The 21,846-nt window shown below is 50.9% G+C and overlaps 1 protein-coding gene across 1 annotated transcript in view; it reads right to left on the reverse strand.

The window, feature by feature from the left end:
• Alpk3 (alpha kinase 3) overlaps positions 1–21,846 on the reverse strand; it is a 47,043-nt gene that overhangs the window by 20,162 nt on the left and 5,035 nt on the right. Inside the window, exons 2-4 of the mRNA XM_052159726.1 lie at positions 17,326–17,447; positions 7,919–8,036; positions 6,092–7,349 (exon numbers count right to left, since the gene is read on the reverse strand). Coding sequence (XP_052015686.1) covers positions 6,092–7,349; positions 7,919–8,036; positions 17,326–17,447 — 1,498 coding nt within the window. The remainder of the gene's footprint in view (positions 1–6,091; positions 7,350–7,918; positions 8,037–17,325; positions 17,448–21,846) is intronic.

Consider the following 21,846-nt stretch of genomic DNA (forward strand, 5'->3'; position numbering starts at 1 on the left):
CTCTGCTATATAACTTCACCTGTGAGCCTTGCCTCGGACAAAGGAGAGACTCAACGAACAACTCACAGAAACTCTCATCAGAGCTTCGTGCCAGGGTCTCAGAACCAAGGTCCTGTGCACAGGGAGAACATTCTCCTCCCTCAAGGTTCTAGACATCTGGCTTCTGCCACCATGTCACCATGGTCACAAATGAGACCTAGCCTCAAATCTGACCTAGTGGACCATGTCCTCCGTTGGCAGCCAGATCTAACCAGTAAGAAGGCCAAAGGGGCAGATGCCAGTGGGTCAGAGGTTACACACTTGACACAGGCCGTCTGCCATGAGCTCTCTCCCCGCAGCGTAACCAGAGGTCTCCGTGCTAGGACAGAGGTCAGTAGGAACGGCCAGGGCACACCCTAGAACCTGAAGAGAGTTAGCACAGGGCGAGGCAGGCTCACCACAGCCTCTGCTCTAAGCATCAGGCTGGGGAGTGCGACAGGGCTCCGGAGAAAACTGCTCTCAGAGCTGACTTCTAACTCAGTGTTTTCCTGCAAGGACCTTGTCTTTCCCCTCAGACGCACAACCCCTCCCCCAACCTCACACGGAGAAGAAGAGTCGAGACTGGGGGCCTTTGTATTCACACTGTAACTTCCATTCCAGCCTCTGAGGTTGTAGTTGCCAGTTGGCCCATTTCTCTGCCCTTCTAGGGGCATTTGGATTCTCTTTTTGTTTTTGAGATAGTGGTTTATGCCTCCCAAGCTGGCCTAGAACTCTCTATGAAGTCAAGGATGGCCTTGAACTTCTGATCCTCCTGATTCTACCTCCAGAGTGTTAGGATTTTAGGCATTAGCCACCGCTCCCTGCTTATGTGGTACTGAGAATCCCACCCGGGGCCTTCCTGCGTACTGGGGAAGACCCGGGCTCCTCTACCACCTGAGTCACATCCCAGCCCTGTGCCGCTGCTGCTTATCGTAGCTAGTTCTTTGCTGAGGTTTCTGACCTCACCCCTTTACCTTCCTGAATTTAGAAAGTATTTTAGTTTTAGTACTTATCTTAAATTGGTGCTAAATATTGTATATTAAATACTTTTACAAAATAATCTGAAAAGAATAATAATTTAAAAAACAAAACAAAACAGGCATCGTAAGCACCCACAAAATCCCACCCAGCATTTGGGAAACTGAGACAAGAGGATTGCAGCAAGCTAGAGTCACTGAGGCTCTGGGAGTCCCGTCTCCACCTCCTCAGTTCTGTGAGTACAGGCAGGCGGTGCGCCTGCCCAGCATAACATGAGAACGGCCGAGCCAACTCAGGTCCTCACGCCTGCACAGCAAAGCCCGCTGAACCATCTCATCTCTTAAGCCTCTGGGCTCACCACTCTTGATTTCAGTCTCCTCCCAGAACCTGGCCCACTAGCTCACTTTGTTAGCTCTCCCATGGGTAAGAGCACTGACTGCTCTTCCAAACATCCTGAGTTCAAATCCCAGCAACTACATGGTGTTTCACAACCATCGTAACAAGATCTGACACCCTCTTCTGGAATGTCTGAAGACAGCTACAGTGTACTTACATATAATAAATAAATAAATCTTTTTTTTTTAAAGACACTTCTCATATTTTGCTCTGATTCCTTGGTTTGACTGAAGTGTGAGGTTGGTGTGAACTACCTAACCCAGCGCTAAGGGAAGCTGGCACTCAGTACGTCCCAGTTCTCTCCTCCTTTCTGCCTCATGCAAGCCTTCATGCTGTAGGGAGACGGGGCACAGAGCACAAGCCACGGAGGGAGGAAAGCGAGGAGAAAGAAGCTCCTGGTGCTCTGCGGCCTGTGAGCAGGTGGGAGGGCCATGCGGCTCTGCACCCCCTCCCCCCCCATCCACCGCCTTCCCTCAGCCCCTAGCCTCATTCTGTTTGCTCTTCCTAAAATGGTGCCCTCCTTCCTTGCATCTGGTTTCTTTGTATCTGAAGATGTAATGGGTAGTGTTTTCCACTACAAATAATGCCATTCAACATTTTCTTCTAACGGTATATCACTAGTTACAAATCCACCATGCTAAACAGGTCTGGCCTCTTCTCAGATGTCTCTCCCATTGAAACCTGAGGTGGCAGTGCTTGGCTCCAGCACAGAGCCTGGCAGCCATCACCCATGGTATCATCTTTGCATTTGTCACCGTGTCAGTGGGGACCATCCCTTGATTCAGCAGAAATCTCCCCAGCTCCACCACCCCTCAGGAGATCCATTCCTGCACACCCTGGAAGACACAGCCCAACGTGAGGCAGGAGTTCCCACCCCCAGGGATGACCATTTCTCAGGACCTACAGGGTTTATCAGGAGGTGAGCTCAAAGGGCGGGAGCGATGCTGCTCTTGCAACCACCTGGTGGCTCACAGCCTCCGTAATCCCAGTTCCAGGAGATCCTCAGGAAAAATACTCACACATATAAATATATATTGGTTTTTAATTTTTAAAGAAGGGGGAAGACATGCTCAGGTCTCTTATGCCTGTGCTGTTGCCTGCAAAGCTCCAGGCAGGTGGAGGAAGTGCTTAAAATGTTCTTGCTATGGCATTCAAGACCTAATCATGTGGAAGTTTTTTTTAAACCATGGAGAATGCTCATGAAATAATTATGGATTTGTTTTTTTTTTGTTTTTTTTTGTTTTTTTCTGAGACAGGGTTTCTCTGTGTAGCCCTGGCTGTCCTGGAGCTCACTCAGTAGACCAGGCTGGCCTCGAACTCAGAAATCCACCTGCCTCTGCCTCCCAGAGTGCTGGGATTACAGGCGTGTACCACCACTGCTCGGCTACATAAAATAATTATATATACATATACACATATATAATACATATATATACATATGTGTATATATACATATATGTATAGATATATGTACACACACGCACACACACATATATATATGTATATATATATGTATATATATATATACACATGCATGTATATATATGCAGTATAGAAAACTACATTAGTGTAGCAAGATGGCTGAGCAGATCAAAGAGCCTGGTGTGCAAGTTTGATGACCTGAGTTCAAGGTCTTGTTCTCACAGTGAGAGAAGAAAACCAACTCCTGGAGTTGTCCTCTGTCCTACACACACACACTGTGAGATGAACTACACACACACACACACACATGCACACTCACACAATGATAATAGTATAGTGGTAAATGGAAATAAAGAGCTAGAGAGACCACTCGATGATTAAAATACTACTTTGTTTTTGTTTTTGGAGGCAGAGTCTCTCTATGTAGTCCCGGCTAGCTTCCAATCAGAAACCCACCTGCCTTTGTCTCCCAAGTACTGAGATCAAAGGTGTGCAACACCACACCCAGCAAACTTGCTGCTCTTGCGGTTTCAGAACCGTGTGGTGATTCAGAACCGTCCATAACTCCAGCTCAGGGATCTGATGTTCCCTCCCTGGGGCCCACACAGCAGGAGAGAATCAACTCCTGTAAGTTGTCCCCTCATCTCCACACACACTTGTTGACAAATCTATTGCACACACATACATATTCACACATGCATACATGTATGTACACAAAAATAAATAAAATACATATCTATCTACATGTTAAATGTATTTTTCACACAAATATTTAATTGTTTTGAAGCTTGCCAAAAATATAGACATAAAAGTCAGACACAGTTCTGGCAGAAGAAGAACCAGACTCAGCTTCTGAGGTACCTGAGCTGCCTACAGTGCCCCATCCAAGGGAGGAGGAGCTGGCACATCCGCCCCTAGGCCTGCCAGGAGGATCCAGCCACCTGGGTGTGGGATTCCCACCAGCGAGGGCAGAGGAGCCAGGTTCGAGCACACACTTGGCAGCTAGCCTGATTGATGACTTCCTAATGAGCTCCCTCGGGGCCTCCAAAGGCCATTTCTCTGGAAGGCTGTTGTACAGCCTGTGGCTGTTGGGGGACCTAGAGTAGCCCTAGCAAACTTTCCTGGAGTCACTGGGGAGCTGATGTCACCAGGAACTGAAATCAAGGTAGGCAGAAGATGCTGGGTGTGGTGTGAGGTCTTTGAGATTTGTCCCACCCCAAAGCCCTCCGATGTACTCTCCCACAGCCTAACCTTAGCACTAAAATAAAACCACAGCCCAGTCGCCCCTGAGCCCAGGACTCTCCTTCTTCCCTCTCGAAGGCTCTCTCTTTGTGAGGAAGTCCATCTCCATTATCCACCAAACCCCCTTCTCCCCATCTTGCCCTAAGTTGCTGAATCAATGGTCCCTCGTGTGTTTGCCTTTACCTCACCGCTCCAAGCATCTGTCCTGCCCACACACTGGTGACACACTCCTTCCCACAGAGAGCCTCAGCTCACGGAGGGAGCCAGGACTGTGGGCTCCCTCTTCCCTGAGAAACAAGCTCAGCTTACTTCCTGCCCAAGTCAGAGGTTATCACCACTACCACTAGCAAAGAGAAATGCTGAGCACAATAAAACTGGAATTTCTCATAAACGTGAGGTATTCTTACTATAGATGTGCCCCATTTATCTTATCCCCCACACACATCAGAATACTGTCTTCTCTTTTCCTGACCAATATGTTTTATAATGCCAAGGGTATGTTTTGTAAAGTGTAGTATGGTGTGGCGGGAGGGGGTGCCTTAGCAGGCCCGTGTTGAGGCATCCTTCCCCCCTGAAGTACCAGTCACAGAAAAGAATAGAACTCTATTCTAGTATAGAACAGAGTTTATTTGGGGGTGTTGGAAGGGGGGTTTAGAAGGGAGTAGAGGCAGAGGAAGAGAGGGGACAAAGAATAAGAATAAGGAGGAGGAAAAAAAGAGAAGAGACAGGAGAGAGGAAAAGGAGAGAGAGAGGAGAAGAGAGAAAGAGAAGGGGGCAGTTGGGAACACAAGGAGAGGGGAAGGGGAGGGGGAAGGAGAGAGAAGGAGAAATGGAGAGAAAAGAAGAGAGGGGAAAAAAAGAGTCAAAGAAGGAGAAGCCAAATGGTCCTTTTTATAGCGAGCCAGGCCTACCTGGCTGTCACCACCAGGTCACTGTTGGGCAGAGCCTGGAAGGAATACTAAGGCGCTAACACTGAACAAAGGTGGAACACTTCAACCCTAGGGGAATCTTCCCTCCCTCTGCCTTGGAACATGAATCCCTAGCCACATCTTATCCTCTGCACCCTGATCCTGAAACTTCACGCCGCTCACCCCATCTGCCTCTGCCTCCTTCACACAAACCCATTTTCCTCTTGGCTCCCGGTTTCCTAGAAACGCCAGCCGCCTGTCCCCAGCTTCCCCCGCCTCCCACCATAGCACATCTCAGGCCTCCACACTGAGTTCACGAGCACCTACCATGCCTACCGAGCACACAGTTCCCGCAACGATCTGCAGAGCGGGTATGGATTACTATTTTGACTACTGCTGCTAGCCCAGGATCACACCTTGCTAAGGGCTGTCAGCCAGGTACATAGATAGATATGCCCTACCCCAAAACCTTAAGTAAAGCCAGAGGAAAACATATTTCTTAGACATTCAGCTTTTGGGGGTCCTGGGAGTGATTTTGAAACAAGGTCTTGCTACCGTGGTGTCCTAGGCCTTGACTCACTCTTCCTGCCTAAGTCCCCCAAGTGCTTGGATTACAGTATTTCTTTTTTCTGGTTTTTCAAGACAGGGGTTTTCTGCGTAGCCTTGGTTGCCCTGGAACTCAGAGATCCACCTGCCTCTGCCCCCAAAGTGCTGGGATTAAAGGTGTGTGCCGCCACCGCCCGGCTAACATACACTATTTTTAAGTCTTCTAGCGAGCACCGTATATAACTGCTACTTACTCCAAAACACTCCTATCTCCCTCAGGACACACTGAAGCTCAGCATTCCTCTCTCCTCCCAGAGAACAGCATCTCCCCCCTCTTCCCTCTGCCAGGAATCTCTCTGTTCTCTCAGACAAAAAGAGACATAGCCAGGCTATGCTGCCTGGATGCTCCCATCTGGACTATGGCCACGCCTGTGGCCCCTTGCTCCTGGCTGGTACTTCACCCCGTCCCCACCCCTTCTATAAATAGCCCACCTCTCAGCGGCTGCCAAGCCCTTACAGCAAGAGTTTCCATGAGGTCAGTTTCCCAGAGCAGCCTCTGAACCCTCAGTCCCCACACTTACCTCTCCTGGAGTCCGGTGGCTTGTTTGTCCTTGCAAGGGGCTATCTCGGGTGCCGTGTCTTCTTCGGGCAGGGGGTGTTGGGACCTGGGTAGAGGCTGGAGGTAGGGCCTTCCCTAAACTCTGGGCCACAGCTTCTCGAGTCTGACTTGAGGAAGAGGTGGTAGTTGACTCCACTTTGGGTTTAGGAGGGGCAAATCTCTTCCTGTTCAAAGGCTTAATGGGTGGGGGGACCATGGAAGATGTGGGCTGGCTGGAGACCATGGGTGCCTTCTCCCCTCTAGCCTTGACAGGTACCTTCCCTGGGGGACTTTCTCCAGCCACTCTGGTACTTGGAGGTGGAGGTTTTTCCTCTTCCTGGGACCTGCCTGCCCGAGTGCTCTCCATAAACATGTCCTTCAGGGAGAAATATACCTGCTCTGAGCTGAGGCTTGGAACAGGGGTGGGTGCAGGGACTGGGACAGGGGCCGGGGCCGGGGCCGGGACTGGGGCGGGGGGCAGGACATCCTGGACCTTGTCTTGAATGACTGGGACAGAGGCTGTCTTCCTGGTGCTTTCTATCCCAGAAGGCTCAGGCCCACGTGCTACCCTGCCTCTGGGCTGGGTCTGAGCTGGCTGTGTATCCATGGCCTTCTCCCTTCTACTGGAATTGGGTTTGTCTGAACTGGGGGTGCCATTTTCTGAAGAGCCCTGGCTCCCTTCTGCCTTTTCTAACTCTGGCTTCTGTTTTCCTGGTTTAGCTTCCTCATCCTTCCTTTTCTTCTTAGCCCCGGACTCCTTTGGAGGGGTCTTCTGAGGCCCCAGTTCCATGACCTCACAGATGTACGTCAGCAAGCCATGCTCCCCGTCTTCCCCGTTCTCTGGGGCGGGCTCCCCGTTGGTGGGTGCCTCTCCAGGAGCAAAACTGTTGATCAAACCCAAACCTGGGTGCTGAGCAGACTCAGTCTCCCCTTCCTCCATTTCCCTGACGGGCGCCGAGAGCACCGCTTCTTCAGCTCCGCTCAGTCGGCGCTTTCTCTGGAAGCGGTCCGGGCTGATCTTGCGAAGCGAGTCGGCCTCCCCCGAAGCCTCTTTCCCATGCTTCCAGCTCTGTTCAATCTCCTTCATCTTGGCTGCAGCCTTGCGTTTCAACTTGGCGAACCAGCGCTGGTGAATCTTGTACTCTGTCATAGTGCCCACCTCGAGGACCCCCGAGCAGGACACGATGCCCTTGGTGTTCCGGGCAGAGGCTTGGTAGATGGCCGCATCTTCTTCCCGACACCTAGAGGTAGGAGCATGAGGCGCCATCTCTCCCCTGGGAGGTGAGAGCCCTCCTCCCCACAGCCAGAGTCTCTGGCATTAACCAGAGGCTCCCTCCCAATCCAAGTCCTGCCCTGCCTTAGGCATCATGAATTTCCTCAGTTACAATGGAGGAAACTGAGGCCACAAGAGGGCAGCTGACCAAGGTCAGGCTGTCCCGGGAGGGATTAGACTCGGGGCCCAGAAGAGCTCCGTTCAGAAGCAGGTGACCAACACAGCCCCGAGAGTAGTAATGACGGCACTGTTGCTTTTCCTGGCTGCTGACCTCATGGAAAAGGTTTCTGAGGGTCAGGGCCTCCTCTGGTAGCACTCACTTGTGGCTGTCAGAAGCACGTCTGCCCTGGCCTGGGGAGATCCCAGACACTGGCAGAAAGCACAGTTCACCAGGTAGATCAACTCAGTAGCAGAGCCCTGCCCTCTAACTCCAGAGAGTGCCTGGGCATTTCTACCCAGCTGACTCCATGTCTGACGGTGGGATCCAGCGCAGGGCCCTCAGGAGGGCAGAGAGCCGAGCCGGCCCCTCTCCCTCACCTGTACAGCTGCAGGGTGTGACGGTTGCCTTGATGAGTGATCTCGTATTTTGGCAAGCCACAGTAACGGTCCAATTCTATGTCATCCTTGTACCAGGTCACCTCTGGCTCCGGGTATCCTGACAAGGAAGCAAGAGATTGAATAATGGTAGGTGAGATCCAAAGTAGTGGGAGGGACACAGGGGCAAGGGCTCCAAGCTGCCTGAAGAGGCCGGACAGTGCCAGAGGGGTAAGGAATGACCAGCAACAAACTTCCATCTCTAGCGGCCCATTTAGTACCCTCAAGTAGAGAAAGATCTCTGCCTCACAGGTCTCCTCTGCAAGCCCCACCACTACCATCACTGCTGTGACCCCTCCTTTCATTCCAAGTCCCCAAACTTCAGCCTTCTACAACACAACTCAAACACCCATCCAGTCACCTCTTTTGTTTGAGGCACGGCTTCTCTGTGTAGCCTTGGCTGTCATGGAACTCACTCACTCTGTAGACCAGGCTGGCCTCGAACTCAGAAAATAGCCTGCCTTTGCCTCCCAAGTGCTGGGATTAAAGGCATGTGCCACCACCACCCCCAGCTCTTTATTTGAAAAGTTAAGGTGGGGAGAAGGTTCACAAGGCAACTCCTCATCTGTAGCCCCTCCCAGGAGTGGAATTAGCATCAAAATACAAGCGGAGAGGCTGGAGAGAAGCTAGTGGGCTGGAGAAATCGCAAGTTATATGGGATAATATAGATGGGAATAGAGTAGTGTAGTGGGAGATCTGCCCAATCTAGGTTTATAGCTTGTATTGTTACTGATTAAGATTTTTTTTAACCTGGTAATTGGGTTGGAAACAAAGTAGCAACACCTGTGAAGCCCAGAAATGAACATTGTGTCTTCCTCTGACAGTTCCCACACACTCATCAATGCTCAACTTCCTGCCCTATTTTTTTTTTTAATGTAGATTCTCTCACTGGATGGGATCTTCCCTGAGGGCCTCTCTCTGCCTCCCCCCTGCCACTGCCTCCCCCCTGCCCCTGCCTCCCCCCTGCCACTGCCTCCCCCCTGCCACTGCCTCCCCCCTGCCACTGCCTCCCCCCTGCCACTGCCTCCCCCCTGCCACTGCCTCCCCCCTGCCCCTGCCTCCAGGTTTTACTTGGGCACTGGGGACCAGACTCAGTCTTCAGGCTTGGATGGCAAGTACTTTATTGACTGAGCCATTCCTCCACCCCTGCAAATTTAATTCTGAGGGGAGGTAAGACAGCCCCGTTCTGACACAACCTAAGAAGCAGACAACGTTCATAGAGAGAGATAGGGAGAGAAACTGATAGGAGTCAGAGGGTAGCCGGCACACTTCCAAATCCTGGTTCTAAGCCTGGCATGGTGGTTCATGGCTACAGTTTCGGGCTAGCCTTGGCTACAGAATGAGAGGCTACCCTGTCTCAGAGTAAAAAAAAAATAAGAAAAAAAGATAAAGAGCAAAGAAGAGAGATCTTTTCTATATTCACTTATTTGTTTATTTATTCATTTATTGGTTTCTTTGAAACTGGGTTTCTCTGTGTAGCCCTGGCTGTCCTGGAACTCACTCTGTAGACCAGGCTGGCCTTGAGCTCACAGAGACCTGCCCGCCTCTGCCTCTGGGTGCTGGGATAAAGACTGTGCCACTGGGCCTGGGCCTGGAGGATCCGCTGCGGACCTTTCGATGCCTTGTCTTCCAGCTGTGTCCTGCTGCCTCTGCTGCACCACGACTGTCCATCAGGTCCCCTGTGACTTGCACATTGCTAACTCGCTCCTTGATTCTGAGGCCTGACTGCTCATCGCCTAGACCGGCTCTAGCTGACCCCTGCTGTTGCGATCTCCAGCCCAGCCCTCTCCTCTCAACTCCTGACTACTGTACATTGACTTCATATCTGTCCTTGAAGGCCTAACAGGAAACAGGGGTGACCCGTCCGACTCCTCATCCCTATTCCAAGGGATTCACACCCAGTACAGTAAGTGGGCAATCCATCTCCCAGTGTGGTTCAGGCCAAAGTCCTCCTTTTCCCTTCTTCTCCTCACACCGACTCTGTCAGACAGTCCTACAGGCTCTCTCTTGGGAGTAGATCCAGAAGCTGACCATTTCCTGTCACAGCCTAGTCCCCGTCACCTTCCTCTCTCACTTGGGTCCCAGGGAGACTTTCCTCAATGTCCTCGCTGCCCCTGTCCTGATGGCCTCTCTTCAACTGGAAATGCCACCAGCAGAGTGAAACTTGCTGTCACCCACACACTGAGCACCCCAGGAGCCCCACCTCACACAGGCACACATGGTCTGCACCCTGTCACTGCAGTGGCCTGATCTCGGCTCCCTCTCCTCTTTGTGCGCTGCACCCCGGCCAGAGTCTTGCCAGCTCACCCTAACAGCACAGGAGGCCACATCCTGCGCAGCTCTGCTTCCTGTCTGACTCCTCCTCAGAGGCCTCCCCACCCTGTGCCAACCTGTGGGGGGCTCTCTCCCCTCAGCCCTGCTGTCCTCCCTCTTCCTGCTTCTTTCTTCCTAGAACAACACACTGCCACGAGACACACTGAGCTTGTTAATTTGTGTGTGTCCTGTCCGTCATGGCATGCCCATCATGGAATATCGGCTTCATGACAGCCGGGACTTATCTGAGTTCTTCACCGCTGCGTCCCCAGTTCCTAGAATAGTGCCTGGTGATGCAATCCAATAAGTAAATATTTACCGGTGAATACACCAACAGTATGGAGAGCTATGGTCCAGAGACGGACGTGAGCTTCTTGACTGGGGATTTGGTCTTGGATCAAGTAACACTGGAGACATGGGTGCACACCTGTAGCCACCTGCACCTACTTCCCGCTACTAATCACGACGCTGTAATAGCTTAGCTCCTTGGCTATCTCTCTTACTAGACCCCAGACCCAAGTGGGCAGGCGGCATCCTTTGTTCACCGTGTCTCTCTATCACCTGCACCAGTGCCTGCACAGTGGCTACTCCACGGTCACCTGCGGGACAGCAGCTACTCCTAGCCACCTGCGGGACAGCGGCTACTCCACAGCCACCTGCGGGACAGCGGCTACCCATAGCCACCTGTCAGAGGAGCAAGTAAAGGAGTAGGGGAACAGGAGACAAACACAAGGTGGGTGGGGAGGGCGAGCCCCAGCTGAGGCATATGAGGAAGAGCAAAGGGCAAGCAAGGGAACTCAAACCCCAGCGGGGAGCAGGGCAGGCAGGGCTACAGCTGGCTGGGGCAGGAGCAAACTGGGCTGTGCTGGCTGTAAACCGAGCCCTGTGTTTCCACTGTGCGCTAAAGCCCTTGGTTACGTCACTGTGCGTGTGGCCAGGGCCAGCGCAGGTGCTCTCACCATCTTGTGGGATGATCTCACCCACCAGGGCCTTGGAGTCTTCTGCCTCATGACCTGCCCAGGACATCCTCAGCCTCCAGTCCAGAGAGGCTGGAGTGGGACAAAGGCCTGGGGCGAGGAGGAGAACTCTGAGTGGCCTGCACAGCTGAGCCTGGGCCCCAGGAACTCCGTGTGGTTCTGCAGATAATGGGGATCAGGGCTTCATAGCAAGGATGGCTTTGAAAACAAGCTTATTTGGGGAACATGCTGGTTATTTCCTGGATAATATGAACTATATTATATAAATACACAAAAGCCGGACAGGGCTAGGTTCTTAACTCCTCTCCAAACACATACACAAACACACATGTAAACGCACACACACAGCTCTGAGAGAGTTCAAAATAGAACCTGAGCCAGTAGCTTTCTCCTGCCCCTTCTCAGCCTGTGGTCTGTTTTACAGATAACAGGCTCATCTGGGGAATCCAACGTGGACACCCACAGCCTTTTCCCAGCTACTCCCACTTTGAAGAAACTCGTCAGACAAACAGTTTAGAGTTTTGAGAGAAATGTCAGGTATGGAATTTTCCCTGGTTTCTCTGAGCAGAAACTGCTCACGTTTATTGAGGAAGACTTAACTATGTACGAGAGCCGAGCTGAGAGAGAGGCACAGTCTTCAGCATGTCTCGCCTACCCTCAGAATCCTCCCAAGGATGGCATTACAATCCCCAGCACAAGACAATGAACCCAGTACCCGAGGCTTAGAGCTCTCGCTGCCCTTGCAGAGGCCTGGAGTTCGGTTCCCAGACCCCACATAGCCCTGCACAACCACCTGGAAATTCAGTTCCAGAGACTCTGACGCGCCCTTCAGGCCTTCTAGGGCACTGGTGCACACATGCTATACATAGATACTCTGGCGAGCGCATAATAAAAAAAAAATATTCGAGACTCTTTTTAAGTTAAGGAAAATGAAAATGAAATCAAGGCTCATGAATTAAGACTTCTGCAAAAGTCACCCAGTGAGAAAGGAGAAGGGCCTGAACTCCAGTCGCTCTCTGCTATAAAGTGATCAGTATGAGTCCTACCTCACACAGGGGAAAGCAAGCCCCACAGGAGCTGAGGGAATCACTACCCAGGGCCACACGGCTGGCCCGCCACACAGAAACTTTCCTTCTCCAGCATTCTTTCCAATGAGGATTCTGGGGTCAACGTATATTTTGTTCCTAAAAAGTTATCATGTTAGACTTGATAGGATTCTTCCTTCCTTCCTTCCTCCCTTCTTCCCTCCCTCCCTTCCTTTCTTCCTCCCTTCCTTCCTCCCTTCCGTCCTTCCTCCCTTCCTTCCTTCCTCCCTTCCTTCTTCCCTTCCTTCCTCCCTTCCTTCTTCCCTTCCTTCCTTCCTCCCTTCCTTCCTCCCTTCCTTCTTCCCTTCCTTCCTCCCTTCCTTCCTCCCTTCCTCCCTCCCTTCTTCCCTCCCTTCCTCCCTTCCTTCCTCCCTTCCTCCCTCCCTTCCTTCTTCCCTTCCTTCCTCCCTTCCTTCCTCCCTTCCTCTCTCCCTTCCTTCCTCCCTCCCTTCCTCCCTTCCTTCCTCTCTTCCTCCTTCCCTTCCTTCCTCCCTTCCTCCCTCCCTTCCTTCCTCCCTCCCTTTCTCCCTCCCTTCCTCCCTTCCTTCTTCCCTTTCCTTATTCTTACCACAGATTAGGTCCCCAGCTTCCACCTGCCTATCTCTGATGCTTTCTTTTTCTACCTCAGCATGTGAATAAGCACATATGTGCACATACACACCCCAACATAGAATGGACCCCAGAGCTGAGGGACGTGGAGGAGGGAGGCTACCACACTGGCAGTGACGAGCAGTCTCAGACAGTAGCATTCCAGCCTGAAGAGGCCTCGAGGAGCCAGGGGAGGAGGCAGATTGCCCAGCACAGGCCCCATCTCTATTCTCCCACCGCCAGTGGAAAGAACGCTGCAGGTCTGGTGTTCCTGCTCCAGGTCTGCAGGGATTTCCCTCCTGGGACAGCCAGTTCCCTGCTCCCTGTTACAGTTGAATCTTCCTTGCCCCGACAAGGTTCCAACCATCAGGAAAGCATCATCCTCGCCTGGCAAGGTCCCAGAGCGGGGGCTGACACATCCTACCTTTGTTGGGGGAAGGAGTGCTTCTCTCGGAGGGGAAGAGCAACTGGTGTGGTCTCCCTGCCTCCACTAAGAAAAGCAGGCACAGCAGCAGCCTTACCTGGAGGCCAGTCTCAGACACTGATCAGCCAGGAACACCTCCAGACTGAGACCGTATGTCTAACACTGCCTCCCAGCTCTTGGCGCCCTCCCCTTTCCCACAACCTATATGTGGTGATGTCATGGCGACCTCGGTCTAATCTGCTACAGAAAACCAATGAACTGAGATTTTGGATCCACGTGGGATCACGACAGAACAACAGTGACTGAAGATGTGGATCTTGCGGTTGCCCAGAGCCCTGGCAACTGCGCAGGTCAATTGGTAAGCACTCCCCAGCAGGAGGCCATGGCGGGACATCAAGAGGTGCAGGGGTAAAACAAGCAGACAAAACAAAACAAAACATTGTTCCTGAGGCCTGGGAGATAGACTCCCTGATAAAGGCGCTTCCTATCCAGCTGCCAACCTCAGTGCCATCCACAGGGCCCACAGAATGGAGGGACACAACCAACTCCCAAGTCCTCTGACCTCCACACACACACACACACACACACACACACACACACACACACACGGGTTTAAAAACACTTGCTATGTGAGTCTAATGACCTGGGCTCAAACCCTAGAATCTAGGATGGAAAGAGAGAACTTCTGTCCTCTGATCTCCACACATGTGCTTCAGTATGTATGCCCTTATGCTCACACACATATCACGTATACACACATACCACACACACACACACATATTACACATACACACACATGTTACACATACACATGCACACATACATATACATGCACACACATATCATACCACACACATGCACACATACACACATATCATACATGCACACACACATACACACCCACACCATACCACATATATATCATACACACTGATACACACACAACACAGCACACACATAGAATAATAATTCTTCAATTGCTTTTTTGGGTTGAGCTTGAGGCAGGAAAGACTTACTCCCATGAGGAGATTGGGAGCATTCAATAAAATGTCCCAAGATTCTGTACACCAAGCCGGTGTCTGGCACGTCCACATTGATTCTGAGAAGCCATGACACCTGATGCCTGCTCTTCCGAGGCTTCGCATACAGGTCTCTACAGCAGATACTGCCGCTGCCCCACCCAGCTGCTGCTGAGATGAGCCAAGTGGAAAAGATACTAATTTTGTCATCAACATGGCCAGGGGTCAGGGAGGTCACCTGGCAAGCGAGTACTGTGGCAGACCAACAAGTCCCACATGCACCCTGTCCTTACAGATCTCACGATCCCGGAGAAAGAAATATGGCAAAGTAACCAAGCCATGGAGGATGTAGCAGGGACTCTCCTGGAAGTGCTGAGGCTGGCCCAGGGGCAGGCTGGAGAAGAGGGCACCTGCCAGGCAAGCAGTGGCCTCTGGGTAGAAGAGGGAGATAGACGAGGCGCACACACACATAGACACACGCACAGAGAGACAGACAGACAAAGAGAGAGAGGGGGAGAGAGAGAGAGAGAGAGAGAGAGAGAGAGAGAGAGAGAGAGAGAGAGAGAGAGAGATGGTGGGACAGGGAGAACAGGCAAGACCTTGTCAAGTCCCACAACTTTGTAAACAGGAAGTATACAGGCACAAAGAGTGAAGCACACGCAGAGCCACAGTTAGGAGGGGCGGAAACGAAGAACCAGCCAGAAAACCCTACAGGGTACAGGACTGGGGACTGGGGTGGAAGGAGAAAAGGGGAGGCTAAAATATCTTTAAAGGCAGAATGCTGGGTCTGGTGGTGTGTACACACCTATAATCCCAGCACTCAGAGGCTGGAGCAAGATCTCCAGTTGGTGTCCAGCCTAGGCAATGAATTAAGACCCTGTTCTAAACTGGGCAGTGGTGGCACATGCCTGTAATCCCAGCACTTGGGAGGCAGAGGCAGGCAGATTTCTGAGTTCGAGGTCAGCCTGGTCTACAGAGTGAGTTCCAGGACAGCTAAGGCTATACAGAGAAACCCTATCTTGAAAAACCAAACCAAACCAAACCAAACAACAACAACAAAAAACCCTGTCCTAAAACAAAAATTTCTGAGTGTGGAGGGGTGTGTCTTCAGTACCCGGGAGGGATTAATAATTGTTAATTACTATTAATGACAATAATTAATAACTTGGGAGGCAGAGACAGGCAGATCCTTGTGAATTCAAGACCCACCTGCTCTGGACAGAGTTCAGGCCACAGGAGATGCATTGTGAGACCCTGTCCCAAAGAGCAGCAGGACAACAAATCAGGTAAGATAGCTCATACCTACAATCCCAGAGTGGTGGAAGGAATAAACTGCTGCACATATAACAAAGGATGACCGTAAAGTTATGATCCTCCTGCCTCCATCTGCAGAGTGTGGGAATCACAGAAACCCCTTCACAGGTTTACACAGTGCTGGAGGACAAATCCAGTCTCATACATGCTATGCAAGGGCTTTACCAACTGAACTACATCCCAAGTCCTGATTTCTTTTCGAAGATAATTAAGAACATTCTACATAGAGCTGCACATGAGGAATCATGGAGTTAAGTTATTTTCTAGAAACCATTGGTGCTGCAGTGCCAGAGATGCAGCCAGAGGCAGCACCTCAGACACTCAGCCAGAGGCAGGGCCACAGAGACTCAGCCAGAGGCAGGGCCACAGAGACTCAGCCAGAGGCAGTACATAAGGGAAAAACAAGCAGCCCCCACCCCTTGGGTGGCTCCCCTAGCCTATTCTAGCTTCCTTCTCTGAAAAGCTGGGCTAACAATAGAACTTCACAGGGGTTGGAAGAATTCAGTTGTAACACACCACGTCACACAAAGATAAAGGACACAGGGAAGTCAGGTCTCTCTAGGGAGGTGCTGCTGGGCTCCTGGTAACTGGGACAACTACCCATGGAATAAACAATCCCAGGGAAGCTGTTTACCTGACTGGGCTAACCAAGTCCTCTCAGGATCACAGAGTGTGACATCTGGAAACCACCCAAGCCTTTGACTAACTTGGAGGCACTCGGGTCTGGGCCTTTTGAAATGGCGACTGTGCAACTGAAGGTGAACAGGCCTTGGGGCAGGTCAGGATGGGGTGGAGGGCGCCACGCTGGGAGGCGTGGGGAAGGAACAGTACTGGGTTCCATCTCCCAGCATTCATGACCTCAGCTCTTAAGGTGTCACTGGGCTTCCTACTTAAAGGCCATCGAGGAGCTCAGCGGAAAACAAACAGTTGTGGTCTTGCTCCCAAACACAAGCAAGGTACCTACCTGCAGGATGCTAAGGGCTAGAGCGATGGCTATGCGGACATTGACTCTCTCAGCCTCATGCTGCAGTGAAGGGGCAGCAACCTGCTTAGCACCGTGTGCTGGGAGGGGTTGGAGTGAGGGTTCCAAGACCCTGCCTCCGGGGTCTACAGTTGGAGTAACCACACACTACATCCTCTCAGGCTAGATACTCCCAAGTCACAAATGGTTCAACTATTCAGTAGAGTGTTGTTTAAAAGATAGCTTCAAAGACCAGTCATCCATGCTCTGAGAATACTTGACAGGGAAGAATCTTTGATAAGCAAAGTTTGGGGCTTCATTGTTTGTTTGTTTGTTTTCTTTTTTTTTTGAAACAGGGTCTCATGTAGCCTAGGCCTGCCTCAAACTCATTATGTAGCTAAGAATGACCTTAAATTACTGATCTTCTTGTTCTCCCAAGTGCTGGGATCAGACACACACACACACACACACACACACACACACACACACACAATGTATTTCCAGAAGAGGACATCAGCCCACACAGAAATTTAAAATGAAGGGGGAAAAAAAGCTAACGTCAACTGGTTTAATACATGTCACCCACCTCTCCTCTCCCCCTATTCTAGCCTCCTGAGCCCCTGCTCTTTGCAGGGGCCTTGATAGGAACCATATCGATGACATCATTACCTGTGACAATGCAGGTGAACCTGACATCACTGTCTTCGGACACAGCACGGGACTTGAGTGTGGTCTCAAACAGCGGCTGGGTCTCCTCTGTAAGCTGAGCAATGATGGAGCAGAAGGTGCTCCTAGGAGAAGCAAAATCCATTTAGAGCCCACCCTACAAAAGGCACTCTGGCCTTGCCGAGCCGAGCATAAGTCTTACCACATTTGTCAGTCACCCGTGGCCAAAGTTCCGGGGCATACCCCGAGCAAATCTTTACTCAAGAATGCCTGGGCTTCCCGGCCCGGTTGGGGTGATTACTGAGGAGCTGAATGGAATCTCGACCCAGGTCTGTTACAATAGGTAGCTGACAGCAGGCCAGACTCCTGAGCACACAATCCTATACATGCCCATCAAACCTTTACTGGGGGAATGGCGGGGAGCTGGCTTCATAATCCATTTTCACCTCCAGGGAAGCTAGCACGTAGGAGAGATATACATGTAGCATAACGCAGCCACACCAATGGGGGAAAGGCAGCTAACCCTCAGGGCACAGAGGTCCTGAAGGCACGGAACCCCGTCCTAGGCCTCAGGCTCAGAAGAAAAGTGCCAGCACTTGTGAAGAATGAACTGGCAATGCCAGGGCCTTGGCCTTGAAGGAGACTCTGCTTTATGGACTATCAAATGAATTTTGATGCCACATAGCGCTGTGGGCTGGTACTGGCAAGCCAGTGTGGGTCCTCTGCTCCGTCTGTGGACACCACGTGCTGAATTGAAAACAAGCCTGGCAACTGCAGAACTGTAGAGCCATAGTCTGACTGAACAAGCCAGAACCCTTGGTCCCCTGTGGTCGAGTGCTTCCTACAGAGCTCGGCTGAATCTATGGGCTTATTGTGTCTACCCCAGACTCACCAACAATCCTCAGGGCTTACAGTCCGCTCCTTTCTGAGCACAGGAAACAGACCTCGGCACCAAACCCTTCCATGGGCCAGCAAAGACAGTGCATTTCCAGGCGTGAAGCTCAACCAACCACGTAGCCAGGCCGTGTGGTGCCCAAGCTGTGCCCAGCCCTCCTCCCCTCCCCAGGCACACTCTGGGTGAGCAGCAGTGGGACCGTGAGCAGAAGAAACCGTGGAGAAAGACCAGTGACTCCAAGCTGCCTCTCTCTGGGCTTCAGAGGAAAGGGTGGACCCCCACAGTGCATGACTCTCCACCAGGAACAGAGTGAGAGGTGAGGGGACACAAGCCAACAACAGTGTGTGACCCCACATAGGCACCATGCTCAATGCACCTTTCCTGTAAACATTATTCTGTACTCGAGAAAGTTTGCATCTCAGGAAGGGTTTTGAATCAAGTAAGACTTCTGCATCAGTAGTGTCTAGGAATGCAGGACCCCAGGCATTGGGAAGGTGAGCAGGAGTCCTCCCTTTACGGTCCTCCCAGGATGGGGATTTCTCTCTCATCTACCTGAGGACTGGACCAGGCTTACAAGGTGCTTTGGGCCGCATCCTCTCACCGAGAATCAGCACCTTTCTTTCCCTTTTACGTCATTTAGAAATAGAGAAGGTCTTGGTAACTAGACCATCAACTCCCTGAACACTCAGGATGCAATATCTGGAAACATTTTGCTTTCTTTTAGACAGTAGGTAGATATGTAGTCCAGAACATGTGATCTGCCTGTCTCCGCCTTCCAAGAACCTGTGATTTATATCCCTAAAAATGTTTCAAGTCTTTCTTTTTTCTTTCCTTCTTCCACTTCCTTTTGTTCCTCTACTTCCTCCTCCTCCTCCTGTTCTTCTTCTTCTTCTTCTTCTTCTTCTTCTTCTTCTTCTTCTTCTTCTTCTTCTTCTTCTTCTTCTTCTTCTTCTTCCTCTTCCTCCTCCTCTTCTTCTTCTTCTTCTTCTTCTTCTTCTTCTTCTTCTTCTTCTTCTTCTTCTTCTTCTTCTTCTTCTTCTTCTTCTTCTTCTTCTTCTTCTTCTTCTCTTCCTCCTCCCCTTCTTTCTCTTCCCACTCCAAGACAGGCTCTCTCCATGTGGTCCTGGCTATTCTGGAACTTACTCTGTAGACCAGACTGGCATCAAACTCACAGAGATCCACCTGCCTCTGCCTCCCAAGTGTTGGAACTAAATACATGCACCACTGCACCTGATTTAAAGATGTTTCTTGTTGCTGTCAGACTAATAGCAATTTCTGATTTTGAGGAACTTTCTAGAAAATTCTAAGCTAAATATATCCCAACTTCTGTATATCCTTTTTAAAAAAAAAGATTTATTTACTTTTATGTATGTGAGTACATTGTCACTGTTGTTAGACACACCAGAAGAGAGCATCTCGGATCCCATGACAGATAGTTGTGAGCCACCATGTGGTTGCTGGGAATTGAACTCAGGACCTCTGGGAGAGCAGTCAGTGCTCTTAACCACTGAACCATCTCTCCAGCCCCTACTGTATATCCTTATTACATTAAATAAGTTTTGTTTTGGTTTTTGCTCCTCATTTGAGGCAAACTTGGGGTTTTATTAAATTTATGTATTTACTTCGTGTAAGAGCAAGAGTGTGTGTATATGGAGAGAGGAGAGAGAGAGAGAGAGAGAGAGAGAGAGAGAGAGATCTTGTATGTGGAGAGAGTATGAGACTGGGGGAGGGGGAGGGGTGCCCAAGCGGGCCACAGCACACATGTGGCAGTCAGGGGACAACCTGTGGTTTTCGGTTCACCTTCATGTGAGTTCTAGAGATCGATCACCAGACTTGAAAGCCAAGCAAGAGCCTTGAGTCCCTCTATCTTGTCTTACTCTCCAGGACTTTTGTTTGTTAGACCGGGTCTCAGTGTGTAGCCCTGGCTGCCTGGAACTTTCTATGTAGGCCAGGCTAGGTCAGGGAAAACTACCTCATATTGTCCTGTTCTCTTGATACACACAGCTTCCAGCTGCCATAGCCTTCTCTCCCTGTCCTCCACTCTGTTGTGAACTAGACTGCAGGTGTAAGCCATCCAGGTGTAAGCCTGAGAAACGGGATAGCCACACACATCTGGTAAGCATCTTTGCAACCATGACACTTCCAAGTCCTTACAGGTCCATGATTTAGTAATGGTATCATGGGTTAATATGTATCTCGAAAGGATCCCAGAATTGTTGGTGTTTCCATGATGTTCAAAGGAGCCTAACCCTGACCTGTTGTGTGCTACTTGCCTTCCTGTAAATAGTGCCCCCACCACACTTCCACACATCACTCTGAATCATGTGAGCTGTCCTTTCTTCCTCTCACACCAAAGTTTCCTCTGTGTTCATCCCCATCAAGGACCAACCACATTAGCTAAGAGCTAACTAATCATGCCTGAAGACGTGAGGAATTATTCAGAAACCTGTGTGGGGTAAAAAAAAAAACTATAGCCAACTCTCCCAAATGTCCTATTCTGGGATGGGGCCCAACTGGTGAGAAGCGGAAATGGTTCCGTTTCTGGCGCTACTGGTTCAGCTGGGGCTGGAGAGCTGTACCCAGCCTGGCGGGTGAAAGGCAGCTTCTCAGCCAGCAAACCTTGACCACAGAGTTGCTCAGGCTCTGAGCTGGGACCCCAGACAGGACAGTGAGGTGGTCTCTGATTTTGCAGCATTCTGGGTCGCTGAGGGTGTGTATGTTGCAGGGTGGTGGGAGAGAACAATGAGAAGAAAAATGTAAAAGAAGAGAAGGTGGCAGGTGACGTTCCAGGATGGCAGGTAACATAGAAATGGCAGAGGACACTATCACAGGAAGATGGATAAAGTATGCAAGACCAGGCATGGGGCTGTCATTGTAAGCATCTCAGCCTCCATCTTTATTCCTGAGTCCCAGGCCCATGCAAGCATCCACTCTGGTCCCTGTGCGAGCCTTGCCCATGTGAGTACCCTCTTATAAACGTCCTCCCCATCACCATCCAGACCTCCCTTCACCCCATGCAGCCTGGTTAGTGTACCGAGCAGTCATCCCGTGGCCTCTCAAGGCCTCTCAAAGCAGTCGAGAGTGTAATGCAGATGCGTTTACCTTCCAGAGCTGGGGTGAGACAGCCGGTTGCTTGATAAGCTAAGCAAAAACAGTAAATGGAATCATTAGGCCCAAAAGCAAGGAGAGGAGGAGGCAGAATCAACAACAGTCACAAAGTATTAATCAGCCACCATCTGAGACCCAGAGGCCTTTCTATTAAAAGGGACCAGCTGTCTTAGTTGGCGGCTCCTGTTAGCAGCAAGTGTCCTCACCGCTGGACACCGATATATCTGAAACCGAGAGAGCTCGTTAGGTGCAGCAGGGTCCAGGAAATCTGTTAGGCAGGATGGAGGTCCTTGGGGGCTGTGCTTTGAGAGAAAGGTGTACATCAGGTAGGAGTCTCTTTCCCCAGAGGGACACCTACGCCTGTCCCCAACACGCCCACGACATACCAGCCTTCGGGTAGCTGCGGCTTCAATTCTTGCCTTTGAGAAAGAGCAGCAGCATTCCTGGAAGTCCCTCACACAGACTGGTGGCTTGGAGAACACCCACCATTAATATGTTAAAGTCCAGTTAAAGAGCAAGGC

The sequence above is a fragment of the Apodemus sylvaticus genome, chromosome 1 (genome assembly GCF_947179515.1).
Source record: "Apodemus sylvaticus chromosome 1, mApoSyl1.1, whole genome shotgun sequence".
Classification (NCBI taxonomy): Eukaryota; Metazoa; Chordata; class Mammalia; order Rodentia; family Muridae; genus Apodemus; species Apodemus sylvaticus.